At 36.8% G+C, this 26,496-nt stretch overlaps 1 protein-coding gene and 1 long non-coding RNA gene across 2 annotated transcripts; both read right to left on the bottom strand.

The window, feature by feature from the left end:
• Positions 1–1,037: 1,037 nt before the first annotated feature.
• LOC131695586 (uncharacterized) lies at positions 1,038–2,492 on the bottom strand. The gene is made up of 5 exons (XR_009306670.1): positions 2,478–2,492; positions 1,782–2,399; positions 1,533–1,643; positions 1,158–1,460; positions 1,038–1,077 (listed from the first exon to the last, which is right to left on the bottom strand). It is a non-coding gene; the product is annotated as an uncharacterized LOC131695586 (long non-coding RNA).
• Positions 2,493–6,075: 3,583 nt separating this feature from the next.
• LOC131695585 (DEAD-box helicase Dbp80-like) lies at positions 6,076–6,706 on the bottom strand. The gene is made up of 4 exons (XM_058984117.1): positions 6,586–6,706; positions 6,372–6,482; positions 6,167–6,280; positions 6,076–6,107 (listed from the first exon to the last, which is right to left on the bottom strand). The coding sequence occupies exons 1-4, from the start codon at positions 6,704–6,706 to the stop codon at positions 6,076–6,078; spliced, it is 378 nt and encodes a 125-aa protein (XP_058840100.1).
• Between the last annotated feature and the right edge of the window lie 19,790 nt (positions 6,707–26,496).

Raw genomic sequence — 26,496 nt, 5'->3', positions numbered from 1 at the left:
TCGTCCAGTACAAAAAGGGAAAACTAGGTCGTACGTCCTGAACTTTATACCCCAGTCCATTAGCTTGCCGGGTGTTCCGATGATGATATGATTAGTCAGCTTCGCCCCTTTGATGGTCTCCTCACCGCGAACGGCGTAAGGAAGTTTGATTTCCGGACAAAACTTTGCCATTTTGGCAGCTACTTCCCCTTCTGAATTGCCAGCTCATACGTGGGGGAAAGGCAAATCACCTGCAGATAGTTTTTTAACTGATGGACTCAACTGAGCAGTGCCAGCACGAAGGCAGCGGTTTTTCCTATTCCCGACTGACTCTGGGTGATTATATTCCGTGGCGGACCGGTCAACAGAGCCATCTCCTGAATCTTAGAAGGGCGTTGAAACCCATCGCATAGACTCCCTGAAGTAATCCCGGCTTCACGTGCAAAACTTCGAAAGTTTTAACCAACCAACCGGCGAAGAAGAATCCTTTCGCTGCACCTTCAGATCCAGCTTTGATTCTACTAGACCTTAGTGAACATCTTTCATTAGCAAACTTGCATCCGCCGGGCTAAAAGATTAGTCACGGATAATTTTAAAGCTGATACTAAATATTTCGGGAGAAAATTTAGAATAGGACGTAAGCAACAATGAGATTCTCTTTGGGGTCTTTCTCTTCTGTTTGTTACTCGGTCGTTTCAATATTTAGTACTCAACTCTTTGCCTAATATTTTAGTAAAAACCATCGGCTATGTACTGGAAAATTAGTGCAAAGTGTTATAGTGACGTCATAATCGAAAGAGAAAGTAAACAAAGAGAGGCTGTCAATGTTCCTTATGTCCTAATCAAAATTTTCTGCAGATTTCGACTTACTTGAATGCCTCTGCATCTTCCGCGGAGGAAGGTGTTTCTCCATTTTCTCTTGCAGCTTGTTTTTCTTCAGGAGCTGCTAGAGTCAGAATTTCTGTAGCTACCGAACTCCAAACATCAGGTGCAGCTTTGGTTCTACTGCCGGTGGACTAGGTTTTTCCGCATTCTCTTTCTCTGGACTGCCAGCCGCCTGAATCCTTATCCTTGATGATATGTACTCAGTTCGCTAACCTATTTGTATTGAAAAGAAAAATTCAAATCCCATCCCAATGATCGCTTCAAAAATAGGTTATAACAAAAAAAACACTTACCGAGTGCAGAAATTTCTTGATCCGTCGTCTTTTTGACCCAGTTATCGGCAGCGCTTGCCATCGTTTCGATCGGGTATTAAAATTCAATAGCAAGGTACAAAGTATGGGAAATCGTCCTGAATCAGCACGGGTACTGTCCCTCGGGTGGTTTATTCCTTGCAATTCGCTGAAATTTTGACCAGAGCGACCTTGCGGAAAAAACGATGCCTTCTTTTGCCTGCTCACTTCCCTGCCATGAAACCGATGATGAGCGCTTATTCCAAACGGTTAGCCGATTGAAGATGACGTGCCATTATGTTTGTTCTGTGAATTGATAAGGACATTTAGATATACAAAGGAATGTTTGGAGGAGGGATGCTACTGGTAAATACATACCGAAAGAGAAAGTCCTTTCCGAGCATCTTGATGTTGTGTTTTCTGTTGGCCCATTATCACTGCGTTCTCTTGCTGGGTGATTACCATGATATTATGTTGTTGGTGTTCGATCTGAAAAAAATCATAATAAAAAAATATCCGTAAATGAGCGAACTTGAGCTTTTTAAAGAAGAATAGGATATTACATTACAATGTACTAAACACGGTACTGATCCTTTCGAAATAAAAAAGGTAATAAAAATGTCTCACCTTGCCGCACCAACTGAATAAAAAAGTCCTGCACACCGCATGGTACAGTATAGTATGCTGCTGCTACTGTGTTTGAATGCGCTGTTGCTATCTTTTTTTTGCAGTTGGTCAATGGTCTTCTACATTTGGCTTGGATCTATTGCACTAATTGCGGTTGCTGACCAGGTTGTACTGTCGGTTGAACGTTATTGCTACCGACCTTTAGGATGATGGTCATGGTCTGGAAGAAATCTTAATTTTCTGATGTTGTGGTTGAAGGTGGTTCTGCTGCTGAGCTTGCTGTGAAATGTTGGCGATAAGCACTCGAATAGTGATTGCTTGCTGCTGCTGGAATGGAATCACGAGCACTGTGTAGGCAGTGAAATTTTCAAAAATAGTGGCAGACATGTTTTAAGGCAGAATGTGCCGATGAAATGTTTTCCGATGTGTCCATCATTCGTAAACTCCTGTTGTTCGTTTGAGCAGTAATTGCTATGTGGTCCTTTTTTGAGGGGCTGTTGCTGGATTTGGAGTAGTTGGTACTGCTGCGGTTGTATCGATTTAATGTTGGTTGGCTGATTGCCAGATCCAGGATGTTGAGACAAGATTAGTTGAGCTGATTTGCTTTGTTTGGGCGTGCTGCAAATAATATTAATTATTTAAATTTAATTGTTTAAAACTAGAAACAATCACTTCCAGTAATATTTTTAAACTTACCATTCAAATTCGAAATATTGAATTTCTAAACCACGAAATTTCGACAGGTTGCGATGAAAAAAATACAAAAAATTGCCAATCTTGTGTTTTCTTATATTTTTTCATTGCAACCTGTCAAAATTTCGCGAGCCTCCGTGCGAAATAATACCGCTGACCATTATTTCGCAAGGAAAAAGTTTGCCTTGGTGACAGCGCATAGAAAGCAGCGCTGTCTCGCGGAACTATTATGAAACTTATCGTTTGTCGAACCGTGTCTCAGCTAACTTCATTTTTCGTTATCGTTTTCGCGAGAGCTGCGTACCGCTTACGAAATGGAAACGAAATTTTTTTTCGCGAACATTTCGCGACGTTTTTTATGCATAGGTTTTGTATAGGAAATTTCATTTCGCAAGAGGTGCATACTTAGCTTAAGCTTAGTATGCACCTCTTGCGAAATGAGGTCGCGAAATATTTTTCCTTCTTCCGTGCGGAATTTTGACATTTGCTCGCGAAAACTAGTCTGTGTGTTTGCTGTTAGATGTCGCTTTTGATAACTGAAAAACGACATCAGCTGTTGTTTGTTTATTTCTTTTTTATATTTCTGCTGTCATTTGAATGTTTTAAATGATGTATTTTATTAATTCATCACTGATATCTATGAAATCGGTAACAATTTTAAACCTATTTGCCATTCATGAAGCTCTCAGGGAAGTGACGTACTCAGCGTGAATCACATTTCGAGCCTGAAGAATCATAATGCTTATTTGTGGCGGTTCCGGATGTCTCGGGGAAGTTCAGTCTGACCAATTTAGACAGCACAATACCTGCAATCGGAAATTTAAATCATTGGCTGGCCATTTTCTATCTAAATTGGCTGCTTCTACCGGTTCTAGAAGACCCAGGGAAATGATCGAAATTCGCTCAAACCAAATCTATTGTAATTGTCCGAATCGTAAGTCTAAATCGGCGTTTGACCATTAGGAAGCCAATCTGATTGCCTTGGCCACCTTTACCGCTTTCACAAGTCTCGGGGAAACTACCTTTCGAAACACGTTTGGCTGACGTTAAAAATCGATTATGATAACAATGGCTACTACTAATGGTTCTGGAAGCCTCAGAGAATGCTACCAATAATCAGTACGGATACAAACCTATTTTTGGTATAACAATTGTGAGAATCGTAATTGAAATTTATTGCCATAAGTAATTCGTGGTAATTCTTATTGCATGAAACACTAGAGAAGGTTTAAGGAATCCTGGGAAAGTGTTCCATTGTCTAAATCGTGATTCCAAATCACTGGATTATATTATATAACTAAATTGGTCACTTAACGAAACCGAAGGTCAAACGAATCGTCAACCAATCGGATCAACAACTGCTGTACTTCAAGAATACCGTATGTGCTATAGCACGTTTACTTAATCACCAGGCTGCTTTTTGTATGCTAGACGGTGGATGCCGGTGTGTGTGAATGATCACGTTTGCGACCGGGTTTGTATTATCGCGAAGTTCTCAAGCGTTGCTATGTGATGCGCGCATTTTTGTGACGAGTCTAGTAGTGCATTCATCATCATTGAGTGTTGTATATCAGATATAAAACATTGATCATTAAATACTAAATATCACGCATTGAATATGAATATTAAACATTGAATATTACATTTTATATATTAAATATCAAACGTTAAATATTAAATAATAAATCTTAAACATTAAATATAAAATAAAAAAAAAACATAAAATATTAAATGCTAAATATTAAATACACTGAAGACCCGATTTTATCAGCCCCCTCATATGAAAATTGATAGCTTGTAGTTTGATGGGCTCTAGCAGTCGAACCAAGTTGAATTCGAGTAAATCCTTTCTTGGGCATATATTTCTTGTCTTAGCGATCCAAAATATCCAAAAAAAAAATCTGATATTTTTTAAATTCTGCGCTGTCAGACCCGCTTAAGGAAAATTTAACCTAAATAATCAGAAAGGATTGTGAGACATCTACACTGATAAAATATAAATGAATAATAAATAAATATATAGAGAAATTAATACATCAATAAATAATTAAATTGGTAAATAAATTAATGAATAGTTTCTCGGTTTATAGACATTAACATAAACATTTCACATATGTTTCAGCACATATCGAGGGACGATGGTTTCGTCTAGCACATTATGCAAAGAACGAAGGGGCGAATGTTTAAGCGGCTTGGTTTATTACAGAGTAAAAAGTAAACAAAGAGAATAACATTGTTACTTACGATACGACCTAATGAAAATTTTCCCCAGGAATAAATGAACATATAAGTAAATAATGAAGGAATAAATAAATGTAAAAATATACTTAATTCAAACCCCGTCGCTTTCGCCTTGTGTTTTTATACCTATGTTTTGTCTTCTTGGAATTTTGATTCACATGATAATGAGCAAAATATTTTTCATCTTCTGCTTCAAGGTTAGTCTTTCGGATAATTTTTCTACCGCTTTCTCTACTGGCCGTTCAACCACAAAATAAAATAAAAAAGCAAAGTCGGGTTCTTAAAAGTCCATTTAACTGAAAGTTATAACCATTAAACATGCGCTATACAATCCTTGAATTACATCCTATTTCTAACAAATGGACATTTCGCGAAAGAGAAACTTTGCTCATCAACGTAAGGAAACCAACTCTACCAAACATTTAAAAAGGGCTTATCTGCAAAACGTAAACATTGAGAAAATTGTCAAAGGTCAGATTCATTATAATCCTATTTGGAAAATTGTTACTATTTTATTTCTTTTGATTGCGGATATTGCTACTACTTGTATTACTGCCGCAAGAAGCATAATTGTCCCATGTGTATAGGGATTCCTATAGCACATGGGACAGTTATGCTTCTAGCGGCAGTATACCTCACACAAAAATGCTGTTTAAGTCTGACATTACACCGAAAGTTAGACGAATTAACTGAATTCTAATTTGATGGTCAGATTGACCCCACTGAACATCATAAAATCCGATTGGCCCTGTATGTAAATTATGGAAAAGTCTGTCTTTTACAATCAGTTATAATACAATAATACGTTATAATCCATTTAAAACGAGTGTATTGCTAGTTAGGCACTTCAGTCAGTAAGGTCCTTTCATAATCAGTTCGGTCATAAAAATCAATTAGGCCCTTTTATAAATTGTTGTAAAATCGCTATCAAAATTCTTCATAATCAAATGTTGCGTTATGTACGTGCTCGGGTAGATATTTGTTAATCGAAAAAATTTAAATTCAATTTGTTACATTTTGCAGTTAGGCCCTTTTCAAATGTTTGGATAGAACTGGGTAGAGTTAAATTGTAATTGTAAATTTATTAGCTTACGATACTTATTAAATTTATTAGCTTGGTTACATTTGTATACCTTATGTCAGGTCAAGGAAGAAAATTTTTTTTAAAAAAATATAAAATTATAAATTCAGAATCAAAACAAGTATGACCCAAAAAAAAGCTCCTACGCCTTTCACCAGTAGCTGGTCGAAAGCACTTTACGATCCGATATTTTCAATTTCGTCCGAGTCCTCCGCGTCTAGCAACTAAATCTTTTTCCGGAAGTGTTTTTCGATTGATCTGCAAATCATCACGCTTCGATCACTGCCCACTAGGTTGATGGTGATTCCGTTCTGTTAAAGAAGTGGGAAGAAATACAATCTATAGGTTCACAAGAATGAGTCACACTTACCGATTCTACCGGTGCGTCTAATTCGATGTAGATACGTTTCGCAATCGGCTCGTCCCTGCTGATCCATCGGCAGGTCGAAGTTGACGACAATGGTCACCTGTTCGACGTCGATACCTAAGACGAAAGAATCTCTCCGTAACCTGGTGCTGTAGCCAGAATCAAGTGGTGGAACTTACTCCTGGACAAAACATTCGTTATAATCTACCTTCACTAGTCCGGTTCGGAATCGATCCAGTGTCCAACCGTTGGTCCACCGTTAGATCACCGGACAGTACCGCTGCCGAGTGACCATCATGGGACCGGCCGTTTTGCGTACCTGTTTCGATCGATTAACAGTTCTGAAAATATGTTTACTTGGAGTTTACAACTGTTCTATACATCATATGACAGAAAATTATCGGTTGTCCGACGGTAATCACACAATTTCTCGTCCTGGTTGCGGCACTTGACGTAGTACTGTTTGATGTTATCGAGTGATTCTTGCTCCCGCGCCAACCGAATGACGATCGGATTGGGTACGATGTACGCGGCAAAATCCATCACCTCGCCCTCATACGTGGCCAAGAAGAACACCGACCATAACACACGCCTCGTCCAGTACAAAAAGGGAAAACTTGGTCGTACGTCCTGAACTTTATACCCCAGTCCATTAGCTTGCCGGGTGTCCCGATGATGATATGATTAGTCAGCTTCGCCCCTTCTGAATTGCTAGCTCATACGTGGGGGAAAGGCAAATCACCTGCAGATAGTTTTTGTCGTGACTAACGACTTACCTTTCAATATAGGGGCCCCTTTTCAAAATTTTGGAAGAAAAAAGATTTTGAACGCTTATATCTTTTGTTTTACTGAATGGATTTAATCAATTTCTTCGGCATTTTGTCGAAAATATTTGTACCAATGTTGTATTAAATTTTGGAATATGTAGGACATTCATTATCAACGGAAAAATAGTGTTTTGAAAAATCTTTCGAAAACGACTCGGAAAAGTGAAAATTTTCAGCCCATCCCGCACAGAGCCGTCAAAATGGTGCAGCAAATGAACAAAAAATAAACAATAAAATAATGAAAAGTTTATATATAGGTCCACTACATGTTTGTTCATTTGGTTATTCGTATTGGGTTGCTTGACGAGAGCAGTTGGTGGGGGAAAGCCGGCATATTAGTTTTGGTTATGCCATTAGAAGCCGGACGGAAAGGAAAGGCTCATGCACGCCACGAGAACGAGCGAGAAAGCGATAGTAGTGCATATTAGCGAAAGCGTGACGTACATTTTGAACCTTAATAACTTTTCTTCTACTAAACGGATTGCCAATCTTGTTTCATAAATCGGAAGGAAAACGTTCAACGCTTGCTACCGATACGTTGTTTGCTATATAAAATTTGTTTAAATAGTTCAAAAACTACTTTAAATGAGAATCAACATTAATGATAAAACCTATAAATAGGGGTGTCGCAGCTGTTCTCAAAACCAGACGTGTGTAAGACGCAGTGCATAACAGACGTGCGTGGTCGTGAGAAGCTGCATCGGACGACCAATCAAATCAGCTACCATCGGAGAGAAGAAGAAAAACGTTGGTGGAGGTGGTGGCGGTGAGAAGGCCAAAAAGCCAAAGGCTAAGAAACGCAGTCACTGAAAAGGCGGTAGTAACTGCCACTAAAAATGCCACCAAAACATCGAAGGCTGCAAAGCGTACTCATTCGGTGTGAGCTGCGAAAGGGGAAAGATCGTATGGATGTACGCAGTAAAAACAATCGTCGGCAAGGTTTGAATTGTTTTAAAAGATTCCCGTCTTGTATCAACATAGTTATCTACAAACCGTCCTTATTAGGACGAATGCAAAATGGAAAAAGAATTAGAAAGTTTCTTTTATTAACTGGTATTAAGTTTGCGCTTGGTAATTCTGTACTTTTACCAGTGAATCATAAGAAAATGTTTTTCTAATCTACAAACCCGAAGGCTTTTGCAAATCCTTCCAAGAAAATCAGTGAATGTGGCAACTCTGCCACTAAGCGAAAGCTACACCAAAACGAATGATGAAAATATTTTCATTTATCGAACAAAAGGACGTCCTTCCATCTGCATTGTAAAGTCAATAAATAGGAACACCATGATGAAAACCGTGCTCATTCGGTGTGAGCTACGAAAGGGGAAAGATCGCATGTTTGTTTTAAAAGATTCCCGTCTTGTATCAACATAGACAAACCGTCCTTATCAGGACGAAGGCAAAATGGAAAAAGAATTTAATTAGAAAGTTTCCTTTATTAACTAGTATTAAGTTTGCGCTTGGTAATTCTGTACTTTTACCAGTGAATCATAAGAAAATGTTTCTCTAATCTACAAACCCGAAGGTTTTTGCAAATCCTTCCAAGAAAATCAGTGAATGTGGCAACTCTGCCACTAAGCGAAAGCTACACCAAAACGAATGATGAAAATATTTTCATTTATCGAACAAAAGGATGTCCTTCCATCTGCATTGTAAAGTCAATAAATAGGAACACCATGATGAAAACCGTGCTCATTCGGTGTGAGCTACGAAAGGGGAAAGATCGCATGTTTGTTTTAAAAGATTCCCGTCTTGTATCAACATAGACAAACCGTCCTTATCAGGACGAAGGCAAAATGGAAAAAGAATTTAATTAGAAAGTTTCCTTTATTAACTAGTATTAAGTTTGCGCTTGGTAATTCTGTACTTTTACCAGTGAATCATAAGAAAATGTTTCTCTAATCTACAAACCCGAAGGTTTTTGCAAATCCTTCCAAGAAAATCAGTGAATGTGGCAACTCTGCCACTAAGCGAAAGCTACACCAAAACGAATGATGAAAATATTTTCATTTATCGAACAAAAGGATGTCCTTCCATCTGCATTGTAAAGTCAATAAATAGGAACACCATGATGAAAACCGTGCTCATTCGGTGTGAGCTGCGAAAGGGGAAAGATGGTATGGATGTACGCAGTAAAAACAATCGTCGGCAAAGTTTGAATTGTTTTAAAAGATTCCCGTCTTGTATCAACATAGTTATCTACAAACCGTCCTTATTAGGACGAAGGCAAACAGAATTTAATTAGAAAGTTTCTTTTATTAACTAGTACTAAGTTTGCACTTGTTGATTCTGTACTTTTCATTTTTCTTTTCGTAACTTCAATAATCACAATCCTATGTTGAAATTCTTTTGACATTAAGACAGTGTTAAATGATAAATGATAATAACTACCGCCAAACTAAACGGAATAATGGAGTTTTTGCACTATATGATAGACAATTTTAACTAATTATCGCAATTACATTTAAAGTATGCATAATTAGCAAAGATGATGGGAGTAATTGCATTTCATTAAAGCTTTAGAAATCGATGATCTGATTGGTTATTCGCAGCGCGCCAAAATACTCAGTTTTCAACGTAAACCACGTCTTTATTGATGATGATGATGATGGTCCCACCTCATACCCCCACAAAGGTGTGAGCTGAACGAGTTATCTAGAAGATAATTAATATTTTAAATCATGACAAGACCAGTTAACAAAAAAAACGGACTGGTTCAATTTACAGACATAGCCTTTCCTTCAAAAGAACGTAACCAGATATATTTCGAATATTCCATCAACAACCAGGGTCCATCAAGAAAGTTTCCATTCCGGGAAGATACTTGATAGAATCGGGAATTGAACCCAATAGCTTCCATTTCTGATAATTCTCTGTAAGACTCCTCCCGCCTGACCAAGACATCAGTACTACCACCTGCTAAGGTGAGAAGTGACGAGCCTAGTGGCAGTGCAGAGTCTAATCGAGTTATATCATCCACATCAGGCCCCTTTATTGAAAGTTGCGTACCACTAACCCAAGGCAATCCAGGGATATTCCTTTCCGGGAATACCCTGGATTGATCAGGAATTGAACCCGATATCTTGTTTTATCAGAAGAAATCACCAAGCCCCCCACTCAACGAACCAACTCCGTTATTGCCGCTATGGCAGCAATAACCGAGATTAACTCTATTGTCGAGCAAAGCCAGCAAAGCAACTCCATCATCAAATCAGACCCTGATCACAACAAAAGTCTAAAAGCTTCAATTCAACCCGATGAGCTCTTAGTACTGGTCACCATGTTCGATTTCAAGTTAGTCTCTATCTGTTTATCGCGCGCGTGGCTCAGACTTCTGTAGACATCTCATTATTTTTAAAAACTATAATAAACAATTAACAAAAATCCATCATCATCATAGCGAATATAATAACTTAGTGTGACTAAATGCAAATAATAGAAGAGAAAAAAAATACAATCTTCGTGGTATTACATAGTTATTCAAATAACTCCAAAATATAAAAATTCAAAAAATCTGTCTACAAAGCAGATTTTACGTGTGAAATACATAGTGTTTTGAACTCCGCTAATGTTGCCGCACGTTTAATATGTCTAGGCATCGAATTGAAAAAACTTATTCCTTTGTACAACAAGGAGTTCTGTGATCTACTAAATAAAAAGTTAGGTGTTCTTGCATCAGACGCGTTTCTAGTGTTGTACCTATGCACATCACTTCCTCTTTCAATTCGATCACACAAATATCGAGGTAGCATTCCATTAATAATTTTAAAAATGAACACCATTGTTAAGTAATAAATTCTTTGCTTCACAGAGAGCCATTGTAATGCGCTTAGCATGAAACTAGAGGAAGTGTATCTGTTACATTTTAAAATTAATCGCATGATTCTATTTTGCAATCGCTGTAACCTCAATATTTGTGTTTGATTGGCAAGAAACAAAATGGACGGGCAGAAGTCAATATGTGGTGAAACAATAGATTTATATAATAAAATTTTACTACTAATTGTTAAATCATTTTTCAGACGACACAATATACCATACTTTTTAGCAATCTTTTTGATGACATTGTCGATGTGAGACTTAAAGGTTAACTTATCATCAATGATTATTCCAAGATATTTTAATTCACTAACGCGATTAATAGTCTCACCATTTATTTCAACGTTAACGTCAGGCCTAGTGTTAGCCGAAGAGATAATCATATATTTAGTTTTAGCAACATTTAACTTTAATTGTTTAAATTTTAACCAACGAGCAAGGGAATGCAAATCTTCGTTCAAATGCGCCACGGCTTCATCTATATCCTTAGCTGCAATGAACAGAACAGTGTCGTCAGCAAACAAATTTAAGTCACAAAATCGTAAAACTCGCCTAATGTCATTTATATACATAATAAATAAAATAGGACCCAAGACACTACCTTGCGGCACTCCAAGAGGATTGTCGAGAGGACTAGATACAAAATCGTTAAAACTAGTTTTCTGAGTTCTATCACATAGATAGTTTTCAAACCACTTATGTGCTATCCCTCCGATACCAAATCGCTCTAAAGTTTTCAAAAGTAAAGGTCTCGAAATTGTCTCAAAAGCGCGTTTCAGATCCAAAAATACAGCAAATATAGTCTCTTTAACCTCGATTTTCTCTTTCCATTTTGCTAACACTAGATTCAAAGCGGTTTCGCAAGAGTGTCCCTCTCGGTATCCCGATTGCTCCGGAATTAGCAAATTATTATTATTCAAATAACTCATCAGCTGGCCCTTAACAACAAGTTCTAAAATTTTCTCTAATGTGTGCAACATGTTAATGGGGCGGTACTCTTCGGCTTTATCCGTCCCAGTAACTTTGGGAATAGGAATCACAAGTGACTCCTTCCAAACTGTCGGCACGTGCCCAGTCTGTAGCGATTCATTTACAAGATCCAGCAGATCGTGTCCGATGACATGAAAGCAATCCTGTATCACTTTTGCATTGACATTATCGATACCAGCCGATTTTCCCAAAGAAAAACAAATATCTTTCAATTGTTCAAAAGTGATTGGGTGAAATCCGTCAAATCTACAGTTAGTATTAATCGGCTGTGTTATTTCCACAGGTTCACTGACCAGCTCAATACTTTGATTGATCAGTTGGACACTGTTAACGAAATAACTGTTCAATTTTTCAGCTATTATTTGTTCAGATTGTTCTTCTATCCCGTTAAAAGTTATGGACTGCGAGGAACTACGTTTAGGTTTAATTAAATTCATTAGGATTTTCCATAACTCTTTGCTGTTGTTTTGATGTTGATCGATCTTCCTTTGAATATATTCACATTTGGTCTTCTTCAAGGCCCGTGAATAAATATTTCGCGCGTGTGTGTACCCATTCCAAAGATGTTCACTATTAGTTCTACAAAATTTCTTGTACTTTTTATCCCTTTTACGTTTAAGGCGCAAAAGATCTAAAGAGTACCAGCTGTTCGAGTTATTTGAATTAACAAACTTTTGAGAAACTAAACTATTTGTACACTCTTTTAACACGTTAGTTAGAACAGCTGCCTTGTTATCCAAATTTCCATTCAATTCCGTAAAATCCATGCTTCTCGAATATCTTTTCCAGCACTTGATTTTAACTTTATCCTCTTCACGGTTAGGTTCATTCTCCAGTAAAATTGAAATTGTCTCATGGTCTGAAATTTTACAATCGGCCTCTACATACGAATGAACCCCATCAAAATTGGAATACACGTGATCTATCAATGTTCTACTGTGTCTGGAAATTCTTGTAAACTCACTAACCGTTTGCTTGAAATTGAAAAACTCTGCCAACTGCTTCAACTGATTCGAATTTTGATCATTGAGCCAATCAATATTGAAATCGCCCGAAATTACATTAAGTTTACTTAAGTCAACGAAATTCTCCCACCAGTTTTCTAAAATTTCTAAAAACCGTCGATCGCTTGAACTAGGAGAATGGTATACTACTGCAAAATTTCCCATCTGCATGCCTCTTTCAACTGATATACCCAAGAACCAATTATTATCAACTGCTTCGTTTAACCGAACGTTGAATTTAATCGATTCTTTGGCGTAAATAGCAACTCCACCGGTGTGTCTGGAATGAGATAGGCAAAAAGCAACTTTATAACCCGGAATGCTATACTGATCAAATGCATCAGCATCAACAATATGTGTTTCTGATATTAAAACCAACAATGGACGTTTGTTTTCTACAAGATGTCGCATTGCGACAAAGTTTGTAGATAACCCAGCTATATTTAAATACAACGTTTCAGACAACCTCTCGTTTGTTAGTTGCTATTCACTTGACCAAACGTTGCTTTTTTTCAATTCTAGCAGTCTCCGATATACTGAACACTGCTTACTAAATGCCGCGTGATTTACGTCCAAATTCATTTTACGTTCATTATTCTTTTTAATACAATTAACGCATTTAAAATCCGTTGACGAGCAATCAGATGTTCTATGTGCTCCATTACATCTGGAGCATGTTTCTTTATTCACGCATCCCGTGCTCTTATGACCATATTCTCCACAGTTGAAGCAGCGCAGCACGTTAAAGGCCTCAAAAACAGAACACCTATCCCAACCAATGTTTACCGCACGGGCTGACATCAGGCTGCTATAAGTGTCCTTATCAACTTCAATTATAACATTGTATTTGTTATATTTGAAGCGTGGATTTTGGAAATTGGCAACAACTTTAACATATTCAAACGGAATACCCTCATTCTGACTCTTCAATAAGTCAATGAAGACTTCTTCAGAGTATCGATCACTCATCCCCATTATTTTTATCTTCGGTTTACCGGGTATCGGTATAACAGCATTATACTTTTCACCCAGATTGCTTACAATGTTTTCTTTCACCAACTCAATATTATCCCGAGTTGCACACTCCACAATAATCGAGCCATCTTTACCGTTTTTAAAGTTGCTAATTTTGTGCACCTTTGGATCTAATTTATTTTTTAATTCATTCCTCGTGTCGTCACTCGATTGCAACGGCTCGACTGGTTTAATCACAATGTATTTATTTATTTATTTCAAGTCGTCAATCAGATGTAGACCGGTTTCTTACAATAATTATTAAACTAACTTAACACTAGTTAAAATTTTGGTTTACTTTAAACTGCTGCTGAAGTTTTGTTTTCGACATAGTGAAGTCAATGCTTTCGTAATGTTTGTTGTAAATATTCATCATTTGGTTTAACGGGCCAAACTTGGCATAATTAGTGCGATGGCGAATTGTACAAAAGATGCTGCGGTTACGTAGTTGTCGAGAAGGAGCATAAAAATTTAGTTTCGATAAAAGTTCGATTGAATCAATACGATGTGATACAATGTCGTTTACAAATGATACCATAGAAAATTCACGACGATCTTTCAAGGTTTGTATGTCAATTAGCATGCACCGTGCTTCATAAGATGGCAAATGTAGTCCAGTCCAACCTAGTTTACGAAGAGCGAACATCAAAAACTGCTTTTGTACTGATTCTATCCGGTTTGCATGCGTTGCTGAAAAAGGCGACCAAACTATACTACAATATTCTAGTGTTGAACGCACATAGGCTACATATAATGTTTTTATTGTGTAGGGATCTTGGAAATTATAGCTGAAGCGTTTAATAAAACCTAGTGTGCTGTTTGCTTTGTTAATTATTGTGTTATAATGATCTATGAATGTTATTTTGGAATCTATAATAACTCCTAGGTCTCTTATTCTGTCACACTTTTCTACTTGTTGATTTCCCAATAAGATTCTATTGTTCTGTATATTATTCTTTCTACTCAATGTTATGGAATTACATTTTTTTACATTCAGTTTCAGCAGGCTTTTATTACACCATGTATAAAATATATTTACTTCGTTTTGAAATGTCTGAAAGTCTTCACCATTTCTTATTTCTAGAAATAGTTTCATATCATCAGCATATATAAGAACTTTTACATTTTTTAGAATGAAGGAAATGTCGTTAACAAATGAAATAAAGAATAGCGGGCCCAAATGAGACCCTTGAGGGACTCCTGATGTAACTTGAATTGGGATTGATTTTATCCCTTTAAATCTAACAGCTTGTTCACGATTTGTAAGATATGATTGTACCCATGTAAGAAGTCCTGGCTCAAACCCCATTTTTTCTAATTTAAAAAGTAGCATGGGTATGTCGATGCGATCAAATGCTTTGCTAAAATCTGTATAAAGAGCTTCAACGTAGTTTCCGTTATCCATTGCTGTTAATGTGTAGTTAATGAATTCGAGTAGATTTGTACTTGTAGAACGCCCTTTGAAAAAACCATGTTGCACATGGGTAATTCTGTTCTTGATTTGGTGGAATAAATTTTCATTAACAATCGCCTCGAAAATCTTGGGAATGCACGAGATGATAGCTATTCCACGATAGTTACGCACATCGGATTTTTTACCATTTTTAAAAATTGGAACTAGGAAAGAGCTTTTCCATGTTTTAGGAAAACAACCTGATTCTAGAGACATGTTAAAAAGCCAAAATAAAGGAGCGGTTAGTTCTATTGACAAAGTTTTTAAAAACACCGGTGGAATGCCATCAGGTCCAGGGCTTTTAGAGCTATCCAAGTTTTTTAAGGCATCCATGATTGTATGTACTTTTATCTGTTTAATGTTAATATCTCTTGAAAGTTCTGGGAGGAATGAAAAGTATTCACGCTCTCGATCCTTCTCTGAAAATGTAGTGTAAACTTCCTGGAAGAATGTTGCAAAAAGATTGCAGATTTCCTCTGAGTTATCGCCTACCTTTCCATCAAGATGCATTTCTGTTGGGAAATAATCCGATTTTATTTTAGTTTTTACGTAATTAAAGAAGTTTTTTGGGCAAGTTTTTATATTGCGTTCTGTTCTTGCATTGTACTCTTCACCGGGCGAGCCTTACGTTTCGTTTGACTTCTAATTTTATTCGTCCCTGTAGCTCCCGACAAAACATTCGCATAAGTAATTCTACTATTTTTATCAAAAACCTCGTCATTATTTCCATCATCGTCTATTTCAATTAACATCGGTTCATCTTCTTTATTCGTCAAAATTTTTCGTTTTCTACTGGGATTCCCGTCCGATTCAGAATGAACCTTCGTATTACTAAAATTCCTCTTTCTGTTCATTCCAACTAATTCAATTTCACGCTTAACATTTTCATTAAAACAACTTTTAAAATCTTCCAACTTTTTGGCAACACTGTTTTCCAAGCCAGCCAATTTACTCTCGAGAGAGTTGTTGAAAGACCTGATCAGTTTTTCTATTCCGTTTTCTACTGCGATGTTTATCTGTGCATCGATGTTTTTTCGGGCATCAGTGAGAGATTCAGAAATGGAAGCGAATTGTTCCATTTTCTTATCCAACTCAATGATTATCGAACTGACATCCTGCACACCAGAAGACTGGGTTGATAAACATTTTGCACATTTGTAGCAAAGACTTGCATTATCAGCCACCCAATTTACCATGGCCTTTGTTAACCCGGAACATTTTTGATGGTATTTATCGCCGCAAAAAAGGCATAGTACAAGACCTTCGGCGAGACTCACCGTGCCCGTACACTTTGCACACAGGCCACTCATTATAGGCAAATTAAACAACAGCTGGAGAAGCGGGACAAAACAAAAAAATATAACACTGCGTCACCTCGCTGCTGGGAAACGTACAAAGCCAGCCGATGCAGCGAAATGAAATCCGAAAATCACAGAACAATAATAGTCTGTATGACTACACACTATACTTATCTGAATGATATTCCGATTAGCGATTAGCGCCCACAAAGTTTTCAACGAAAAGCAAAGTATTTCTCACAAATTTAAGCGATTGCTTCCTGCACTATGTACACACAAGTTACCATATTCACTTTCACAAAAGCAATTCGGTTGGTTGTAATAGCTTTTCCTATATAATAACGAGCACCAGTCTTATAACTATCCGTTTTTGGAATTGCCTGGCAAAAGTGTTAGAAATGGCACGATCTCGGCATTTGCAGACAAAGTATACCGCGAACCACCGCAAGCGGAAGCGTCAGGAGACTTCTTCAGTGTGTGAAGGAGAACCGAGTCGTCTTTTGAGGCGAAATGGTGATGCAGGTGAATCGAGTGGCCTTTCGTGGCGAGTGTTGGAAGAAGCAGCAGAGAGAGTGACAGAAGAAACATGAGGAGGATGTCACTTAGCAGCAGTTGTAGAGGTGTCAAGCGGCCCCTCGGATCTAGGTGCGATTGACGAACGGGGCTCGGTTGGATGCAATACTGGTATGTTTTATTTAATTTATTAGTAGTTCTATCGTAAATTGACCAAAGCACTCATTTTACTTTAGATTTTTGTCGTGACTAACGACTTACCTTTCAATATAGGGGCCCCTTTTCAAAATTTCGGAAGAAAAATGATGTAAGATTTTGAACGCTTATATCTTTTGTTGTACTGAATGGATTTAATTAATTTCTTCGGCATTTTGTCGAAAATATTTGTACCAATGTTGTATTAAATTTTGGAATATGTAGGACATTCATCATCAACGGAAAAATAGTGCTTTGAAAAATCTTTCGAAAACGACTCGGAAAAGTGAAAATTTTCAGCCCATCCCGCACAGAGCTGTCAAAATGGTGCAGCAAATGAACAATAAAATAATGAAAAGTTTATATATAGGTCTACTACATGTTTGTTCCTTTGGTTATTCGTATTGGGTTGCTTGACGAGAGCAGTTGGTGGGGGAAAGCCGGCATATTAGTTTTGGTTATGCCATTAGAAGCCGGACGGAAAGGAAAGGCTCATGCACGCCACGAGAACGAGCGAGAAAGCGATAGTAGTGCATATTAGCGAAAGCGTGACGTACATTTTGAACCTTAATAACTTTTCTTCTACTAAACGGATTGCCAATCTTGTTTCATAAATCGGAAGGAAAACGTTCAACGCTTGCTACCGATACGTTGTTTGCTATATAAAATTTGTTTAAATAGTTCAAAAACTACTTTAAATGAGAATCAACATTAATGATAAAACCTATAAATAGGGGTGTCGCAGCTGTTCTCAAAACCAGACGTGTGTAAGACGCAGTGCATAACAGACGTGCGTGGTCGTGAGAAGCTGCATCGGACGACCAATCAAATCAGCTACCATCGGAGAGAAGAAGAAAAACGTTGGTGGAGGTGGTGGCGGTGAGAAGGCCAAAAAGCCAAAGGCTAAGAAACGCAGTCACTAAAAAGGCGGTAGTAACTGCCACTAAAAATGCCACCAAAACATCGGAGGCTGCAAAGCGTACTCATTCGGTGTGAGCTGCGAAAGGGGAAAGATCGTATGGATGTACGCAGTAAAAACAATCGTCGGAAAGGTTTGAATTGTTTTAAAAGATTCCCGTCTTGTATCAACATAGTTATCTACAAACCGTCCTTATTAGGACGAATGCAAAATGGAAAAAGAATTTTATTAGAAAGTTTCTTTTATTAACTAGTATTAAGTTTGCGCTTGGTAATTCTGTACTTTTACCAGTGAATCATAAGAAAATGTTTTTCTAATCTACAAACCCGAAGGTTTTTGCAAATCCTTCCAAGAAAATCAGTGAATGTGGCAACTCTGCCACTAAGCGAAAGCTACACCAAAACGAATGATGAAAATATTTTCATTTATCGAACAAAAGCACGGCCTTCCATCTGCATTGTAAAGTCAATAAATAGGAACAGCTTGATGAAAAGTGTGCTCATTCGGTGTGAGCTGCGAAAGGGGAAAGATCGTATGGATGTACGCAGTAAAAACAATCGTCGGCAAGGTTTGAATTGTTTTAAAAGATTCCCGTCTTGTATCAACATAGTTATCCACAAACCGTCCTTATCAGGACGAAGGCAAAATGGAAAAAGAATTTAATTAGAAAGTTTCTTTTATTAACTAGTATTAAGTTTGCGCTTGGTAATTCTGTACTTTTACCAGTGAATCATAAGAAAATGTTTTTCTAATCTACATACCCGAAGGTTTTTGCAAATCCTTCCAAGAAAATCAGTGAATGTGGCAACTGCCACTAAGCGAAAGCTACACCAAAACGAATGATGAAAATATTTTCATTTATCGAACAAAAGGACGTCCTTCCATCTGCATTGTAAAGTCAATAAATAGGAACACCATGATGAAAACCGTGCTCATTCGGTGTGAGCTGCGAAAGGGGAAAGATCGTATGTTTGTTTTAAAAGATTCCCGTCTTGTATCAACATAGACAAACCGTCCTTATCAGGACGAAGGCAAAATGGAAAAAGAATTTAGAAAGTTTCTTTTATTAACTAGTATTAAGTTTGCGCTTGGTAATTCTGTACTTTTACCAGTGAATCATAAGAAAATGTTTTTCTAATCTACAAACCCGAAGGTTTTTGCAAATCCTTCCAAGAAAATCAGTGAATGTGGCAACTCTGCCACTAAGCGAAAGCTACACCAAAACGAATGATGAAAATATTTTCATTTATCGAACAAAAGGACGGCCTTCCATCTGCATTGTAAAGTCAATAAATAGGAACACCATGATGAAAACCGTGCACATTCGGTGTGAGCTGCGAAAGGGGAAAGATCGTATGTATGTACGCAGTAAAAACAATCGTCGGCAAGGTTTGAATTGTTTTAAAAGATTCCCGTCTTGTATCAACATAGACAAACCGTCCTTATCAGGACGAATGGAAAAAAAAAAATAAATTAGAAAGTTTCTTTTATTAACTAGTATTAAGTTTGCGCTTGGTAATTCTGTACTTTTACCAGTGACACATAAGAAAATGTTTTTCTAATCCACAAACCCGAAGGTTTTTGCAAATCCTTCCAAGAAAATCAGTGAATGTGGCAACTCTGCCACTAAGCGAAAGCTACACCAAAACGAATGATGAAAATATTTTCATTTATCGAACAAAAGGACGGTCTTCCATCTGCATTGTAAAGTCAATAAATAGGAACAGTATGATGAAAACCGTGCTCATTCGGTGTGAGCTGCGAAAGGGTAAAGATCGTATGTATGTACGCAGTAAAAACAATCGTCGGCAAGGTTTGAATTGTTTTAAAAGATTCCCGTCTTGTATCAACATAGACAAACCGTCCTTATCAGGACGAAGGCAAAATGGAAAAGAATTTAATTAGAAAGTTTCTTTTATTAACTAGTATTAAGTTTGCGCTTGGTAATTCTGTACTTTTACCAGTGAATCATAAGAAAATGTTTTTCTAATCTACAAACCCGAAGGTTTTTGCAAATCCTTCCAAGAAAATCAGTGAATGTGGCAACTCTGCCACTAAGCGAAAGCTACACCAAAACGAATGATGAAAATATTTTCATTTATCGAACAAAAGGACGGCCTTCCATCTGCATTGTAAAGTCAATAAATAGGAACACCATGATGAAAACCGTGCTCATTCGGTGTGAGCTCGAAAGGAGAAAGATCGTATGTATGTACGCAGTAAAAACAATCGTCGGCAAGGTTTGAATTGTTTTAAAAGATTCCCGTCTTGTATCAACATAGACAAACCGTCCTTATCAGGACGAAGGCAAAATGGAAAAAGATGGGTTGGTAATGTATATGACATAACAGGGGTGTCGTGACCACACTTCGAAATTATTTCAAATCTTGCAAAGCATAAATTGACATAATTTCAACGATTGTTCCTTTATGAATGAAATGACAAATTTTCAGGTCAACGCGGCAATAACTTTGCAATTTATAGAACAATTTTATATTTTTAGTTATCATATATTAACTGTCATCTCTTCCAAACAACTTAACCCTCTGCTGCCAACCCCGTGGTTTTGCAGGGTGAAGGAGAATCATTGTAAAATATCCAATACATGATTTTATTTTGTTACCACCACTAAAACCATTTCAGAACACTCCCACCTGTCATACATGTACATTAGACACATTCCGCGGGCTTGTCCACCAGAAGGACGTTTTTGTTTTGTCTTATTATGGTATCACAATATTTTTTCCTCGATTCGATAGTGTTTAAACCATTGAAAGGTTATGTAATCCAACTATTAGCATTTCGACAAATAGTTGAAAAATATATAGAGAATGAAGTTGAATTTCACGGAAAATGGTTCCTGAATTATTGACTTCTAAGAAAAGCTCTATTTCATGACACTATTATTGAAATTTTAATCTGTTTAAAGGAATTTGTTCGTTATTGAGTGTAGAACAATAAAACTAGAAAGATTTTTTTCTTGATTTGACCACTAATACTTTTTGAACTAGTAGAAGTTTTTATTGTTTCTGCGTTGTAACGTCACGAAAAATGCGTATGTTTTAATTTTATTAAAAAACTAAAATTTTGTTCAAATTTATATTCCGGATTCTCTTTGTATTCAAAAATACTTTTCTAAAAAGCCTACAATTTCTTTTATTGGATGTGCAGAACTTAAGTTACGACAGAATACACTTTGCGTTGTAACGTCACGTAATTCAACTTTTATCAGCCGCTTGAATGATTTATCAGATATAGTGTCAAATTTTACTTCGCATGGTTTTTGAAACACTTTCAAGTTGTTTCGTAAACAGAAAATTATACTAGCGGGATATTCATAACTTCAGAATGTATATCCTTAAGTGCTTAAGGGGTTATACACCATGGACACATTCTTTCTTGACGTTACAACGATTTGACCAACCTTCATTCTATAAATCTCTTATAACTTTTTCAAATGAACTCCTTCATCAAACCTAATTATAGATTCAGAAAATAAACGAAATTTTATGTAAGATTTGATCAACAACACTTGAATGCACTAGAGAAGGTATGTTAAATATACGATTGAGCAACGTCACATTATATTTCATTTAAAAGTTCACCTACACTGTACTCTCCTCGGCCCCGGTCATATGGCACGTTCCGATCCAATTACGCTAACAGCAACGTATTCCAGGACATGCTATGTAATTTTTTAACTTTGTTCTCGAGTTAGTATTTAGCCATGAAAAATAATGCGTTCCCTGAATATATCTTTCGTCACAGTAATCAACCATTTCACACTTCGCCATCATCGACGAGACGCCCGTTATAAGGTTGTCCGCAACCTCTTTTGTAGTCGCACTTGCCGTCAGTTAGTAACTAACCAATTTTCGAGTACTTTTTCAAATGGACGTAAGTAACATTGAGAGCCTCTCTTTGTTTACTTTCTCTTTCGTTTATTACGACGTCATTACAACACTTTGAACTAATTTTCCAGTACATATCGAAAGCCGACGGTTTTTACTACAATATTATGCAAAGAGTAGAGTAGTAAATGTTGAAATGGCCGAGTAATGAACAGAAGAGAAAGACCTCAAAGAGAATCTCTCATTGTTACTTACGTCCATTTGAAAAAGTACTCGAGAATTCTTCCGTTACAAGCCGAAATACATCGTCGAAGCAGCTACATAATCGAAATGCCTGACGTTAATATAGACGGGTATCTATCCGAATTTACGGGAGGTTGCAAAAACATAATTGGGTCTACAGAGACCTATCTGGGTGACCGCACTAAATCGTCTCAATTGCTTAGAGTAAGGATAAAAAGGCTTTGGCTCATCTCAAATGAGCACAAAAAAGATAGATGAGGGAGTGTTTATTGATGTTTGCAGACATTTAAAATTCCGTCGAATTGACGATTGGATGTAACACATTCTTTAGAAACATCACGGCGATGTGACGTGTTCTTTTTCTCTGAATCTTTGTAACTATAATATATACAATATTTCAGAGTACTTAGCATTGTCGATTGTCTGGCGCTTAAATTGTGCTCGCTTTGTCATTTAAATCCACTTGCTTAAGCCCAACAATACAAATATGCTATAAACTCGGATCGGGAACCTGATTCCTTACCAAATTAAAGAAAGTAGTACTGCCAATTTATTTTTGTTTGTGAAATATGTGATAAAAGCTGCTATTTTGGCTCCGTTAAACTACCATATTGAGCCGTGTCAAATAAATAAATGTGTCAAATGGCTCAAATCTATCCACAACAAGATATGAAATAAAAAATTTCTTGGTTTGATCAATTATTTCTGCTACAATCAAAAAATAAACTGTATCGTGATTTTTCAACAACCCCATATTGTTATTCGAGTTAATTATCATTAAATATTGGCTAAATGTGATAAATATTTAAAATTTTATTCAAAACAATAGCACCAGCGTAACTTACAGAGTTTTAGAAAAGTTGAAGATTTTCGTGACGTTACAACGCAATGAGATATCGCTTTTTTGAGAAAGGAGCGTTGTAACGTCACGAAAGTTAAAAGACGCTTTATAAGAAACAAAACAATAAAAAATATATTTAATGACACCAAGTTATTCGTATGCTATTTAGGAATACATCATAGAAGATTTGTTCTTGATAAAAAATCTTATAGAGCAGATATTTTGACTTTTTTATAAATACGTTGAAAGTTCTGATTTGTGACGCGTTGTAACGTCACGTTACATTATCGATCATAAAACAATCCTCTTCCAGTATATTCAGTTTATGTTTATTAAATCTTTAGTGAAATTTTGTCTACTTTCCGAATCTGTAATAAGTTTTGATGTAGGCGTTCATTTGATAACGTTATAACATTTCTATGGAATGAAGAATCGTCAAATCGTTGTAACGTCACGAAAGAATGTGTCATTAGACCTCTCCACATTTTGAAAAAGTTTTGAAATATACATGGATCAGCTTTGTTCTAGGTGTGAATTTAAGAACTTTTGCCAAAAATGGCTTAATTTGCACATGATTTAGAGGTGTCTCCAATCAAAAATCGTTTTTTTGCTATGTTTCCATGGGAAGATCACTTACACTCTGATTTGATAGACCCTACATGCCCACATATTATCAAAGGTTGTTTCTTACACATATCTGAACATGTTTTAACAGGTGAACATAGCTCTAATCGCAATAAAAAAATTGTTAACTGGATTTTTATATAGAAAAGAATACCAAAACCAAGAAAAAATACTACTAATTTTCCTTGGTTTTGATATACTTTTCTATATAAAAATCCAGTTAACAAATTTTCTATTGCGATTAGAGCTATGTTCACCTGTTCAAACATGTTAAGATATGTGTAAGGAACATTGTACATTGTCTGCTTGTTGAAATCATTATATGAAATTATTGACCTGTATTCAACGCGGAGAACTCGGTAATAAATCTGTTTTGCTGAATATACTATAGAATGGGATCTACAGGAAAATTTCGCTGAGCCCGGTGAATCGAACTTAATGCGTAAAATTTAGCCATTTGAAAGAGATACAAGCAGAGTTTTAAGAATATGATCATCGCGGTTATGTCCCGGACATTACCCGCCCCTAGTTTTTCGCTAAGCGTGTTCATTTCTGTACGAAAAAGATGGGTGGGTAATGTCTAGGACATAACCGGAGTGTCGCGACTACTCGTTTGACTTGTAATTCAAATCGAATGATACTCAATGAAATATGTGGGAATGTTTCAAGTTATTCTTTATAATAATTATGGTGGTTCTGAAAAGAACCTTTGTTGTTGGCGTCTGCGTTGATAGGGGATGCGCTGGATTCTAAGCTCGTTGAGACATTCATTCATGAAATGAACAATTTTCTTGCTTTGAAATATCAATGTTAAAATCTCTCGAAACAACCATTGGAATCTTTTTCGTACTGAAATGAACACGCTTAGCGAAAAACTAGGGGCGGGTAATGTCCGGGACAGAACCGCGATGATCATATTCTTAAAACTCTGCTTGTATCTCTTTCAAATGGCTAAATTTTACCCATTAAGTTCGATTCACCGGGCTCAGCGAAATTTTCCTGTGGATCCCGTTCTATAGTATATTCAGCAAAACAGATTTTTTACCGAGTTCTCCGCGTTGAATACAGGTCATTAATTTCATATAATGATTTCAACAAGCAGACAATGTACAATGTTCCTTACACATATCTTAACATGTTTGAACAGGTGAACATAGCTCTAATCGCAATAGAAAATTTGTTAACTGGATTTTTATATAGAAAAGTATATCAAAACCAAGGAAAATTAGTAGTATTTTTTCTTGGTTTTGGTATTCTTTTCTATATAAAAATCCAGTTAACAATTTTTTTTATTGCGATTAGAGCTATGTTCACCTGTTAAAACATGTTCAGATATGTGTAAGGAACAACCGTTGATAATATGTGGGCATGTAGGGTCTATCAAATCAGAGTGTAAGTGATCTTCCCATGGAAACATAGCAAAAACACGATTTTTGATTGGAGACACCTCTAAATCATGTCCAAATTAAGCCATTTTTGGCAAAAGTTCTTAAATTCACACCTAGAACAAAAATTTGAGCTGATCCATGTATATTTCAAAACTTTTTCAAAATGTGGAGAGGTCTAATGTACATATGACAGGTGGGAGTGTTCTGAAATGGTTTTAGTGTTGGTAACAAAATAAAATCATGTATTGGATATTTTACAATGATTCTCCTTCACCCTGCAAAACCACGGGGTTGGCAGCAGAGGGTTAAGTTGTTTGGAAGAGATGACAGTTAATATATGATAACTAAAAATATAAAATTGTTCTATAAATTGCAAAGTTATTGCCGCGTTGACCTGAAAATTTGTCATTTCATTCATAAAGGAACAATCGTTGAAATTATGTCAATTTATGCTTTGCAAGATTTGAAATAACTTCGAAGTGTGGTCACGACACCCCTGTTATGTCATATACATTACCAACCCATCTTTTTAACTGATGGACTCAACTGAGCATTGCCAGCACGAAGGCAGCGGTTTTTCCTGTTCCCGACTGACTCTGGGCGATTATATTTCGTGGCGGACCAACAGAGTAGGTAGAGTCACCTCCTGAATCTTGGAAGGGGCGTTGAAACCCATCGCATAGACTCCCTGAAGTAATTCCGGCTTCATGTGCAAAGCTTCGAAAGTTTTAACCAACCAACCGGCGAAGAAGAATTCTTCCGCCGCACCTCCAGATCCAGCTTTGATTCTACTAGACCTTAGCGAACATCTTTCATTAGCAAACTTGCATCCGCCGGGCTAAAAGATTAGTCATGGATAATTTTAAAGCTGATGCTAAATATTTCGGGAGAAAATTTAGACTAGAACGTAAGCAACAATGAGATTCTCTTTGGGGTCTTTCTCTTCTGTTTATTACTCGGTCGTTTCAATATTTAGTACTCAACTCTTTGCCTAATATTTTAGTAAAAACCATCGGCTATGTACTGGAAAATCGGCGGAAAGTGTTAGTGACGTTATAATAATCGAAAGAGAAAGTAAACAAAGAGAGGCTCTCAATGTTCCTTATGTCCTAATCAAAATTTTCTGCAGATTTCGACTTACTTGAATGCCCCTGCATCTTCCGCGGAGGAAGCTGTTGCTCCATTTTCTCTTGCAGCTTGTTTTTCTTCAGGAGCTGCTAGAGTCAGAATTTCCGTAGCTACCGAACTCAAAACAGCAGGTGCAGCTTTGGTTCTACTGCCGGTGGACTAGGTTTTTCCGCATTCTCTTTCTCTGTGGTTTATTCCTTGCAATTCGCTGAAATTTTGACCAGAG

The sequence above is a fragment of the Topomyia yanbarensis genome, unplaced genomic scaffold (genome assembly GCF_030247195.1).
Source record: "Topomyia yanbarensis strain Yona2022 unplaced genomic scaffold, ASM3024719v1 HiC_scaffold_46, whole genome shotgun sequence".
NCBI classification, from domain to species: Eukaryota; Metazoa; Arthropoda; class Insecta; order Diptera; family Culicidae; genus Topomyia; species Topomyia yanbarensis.
This window is presented reverse-complemented; position numbering and strand designations above follow the sequence as displayed.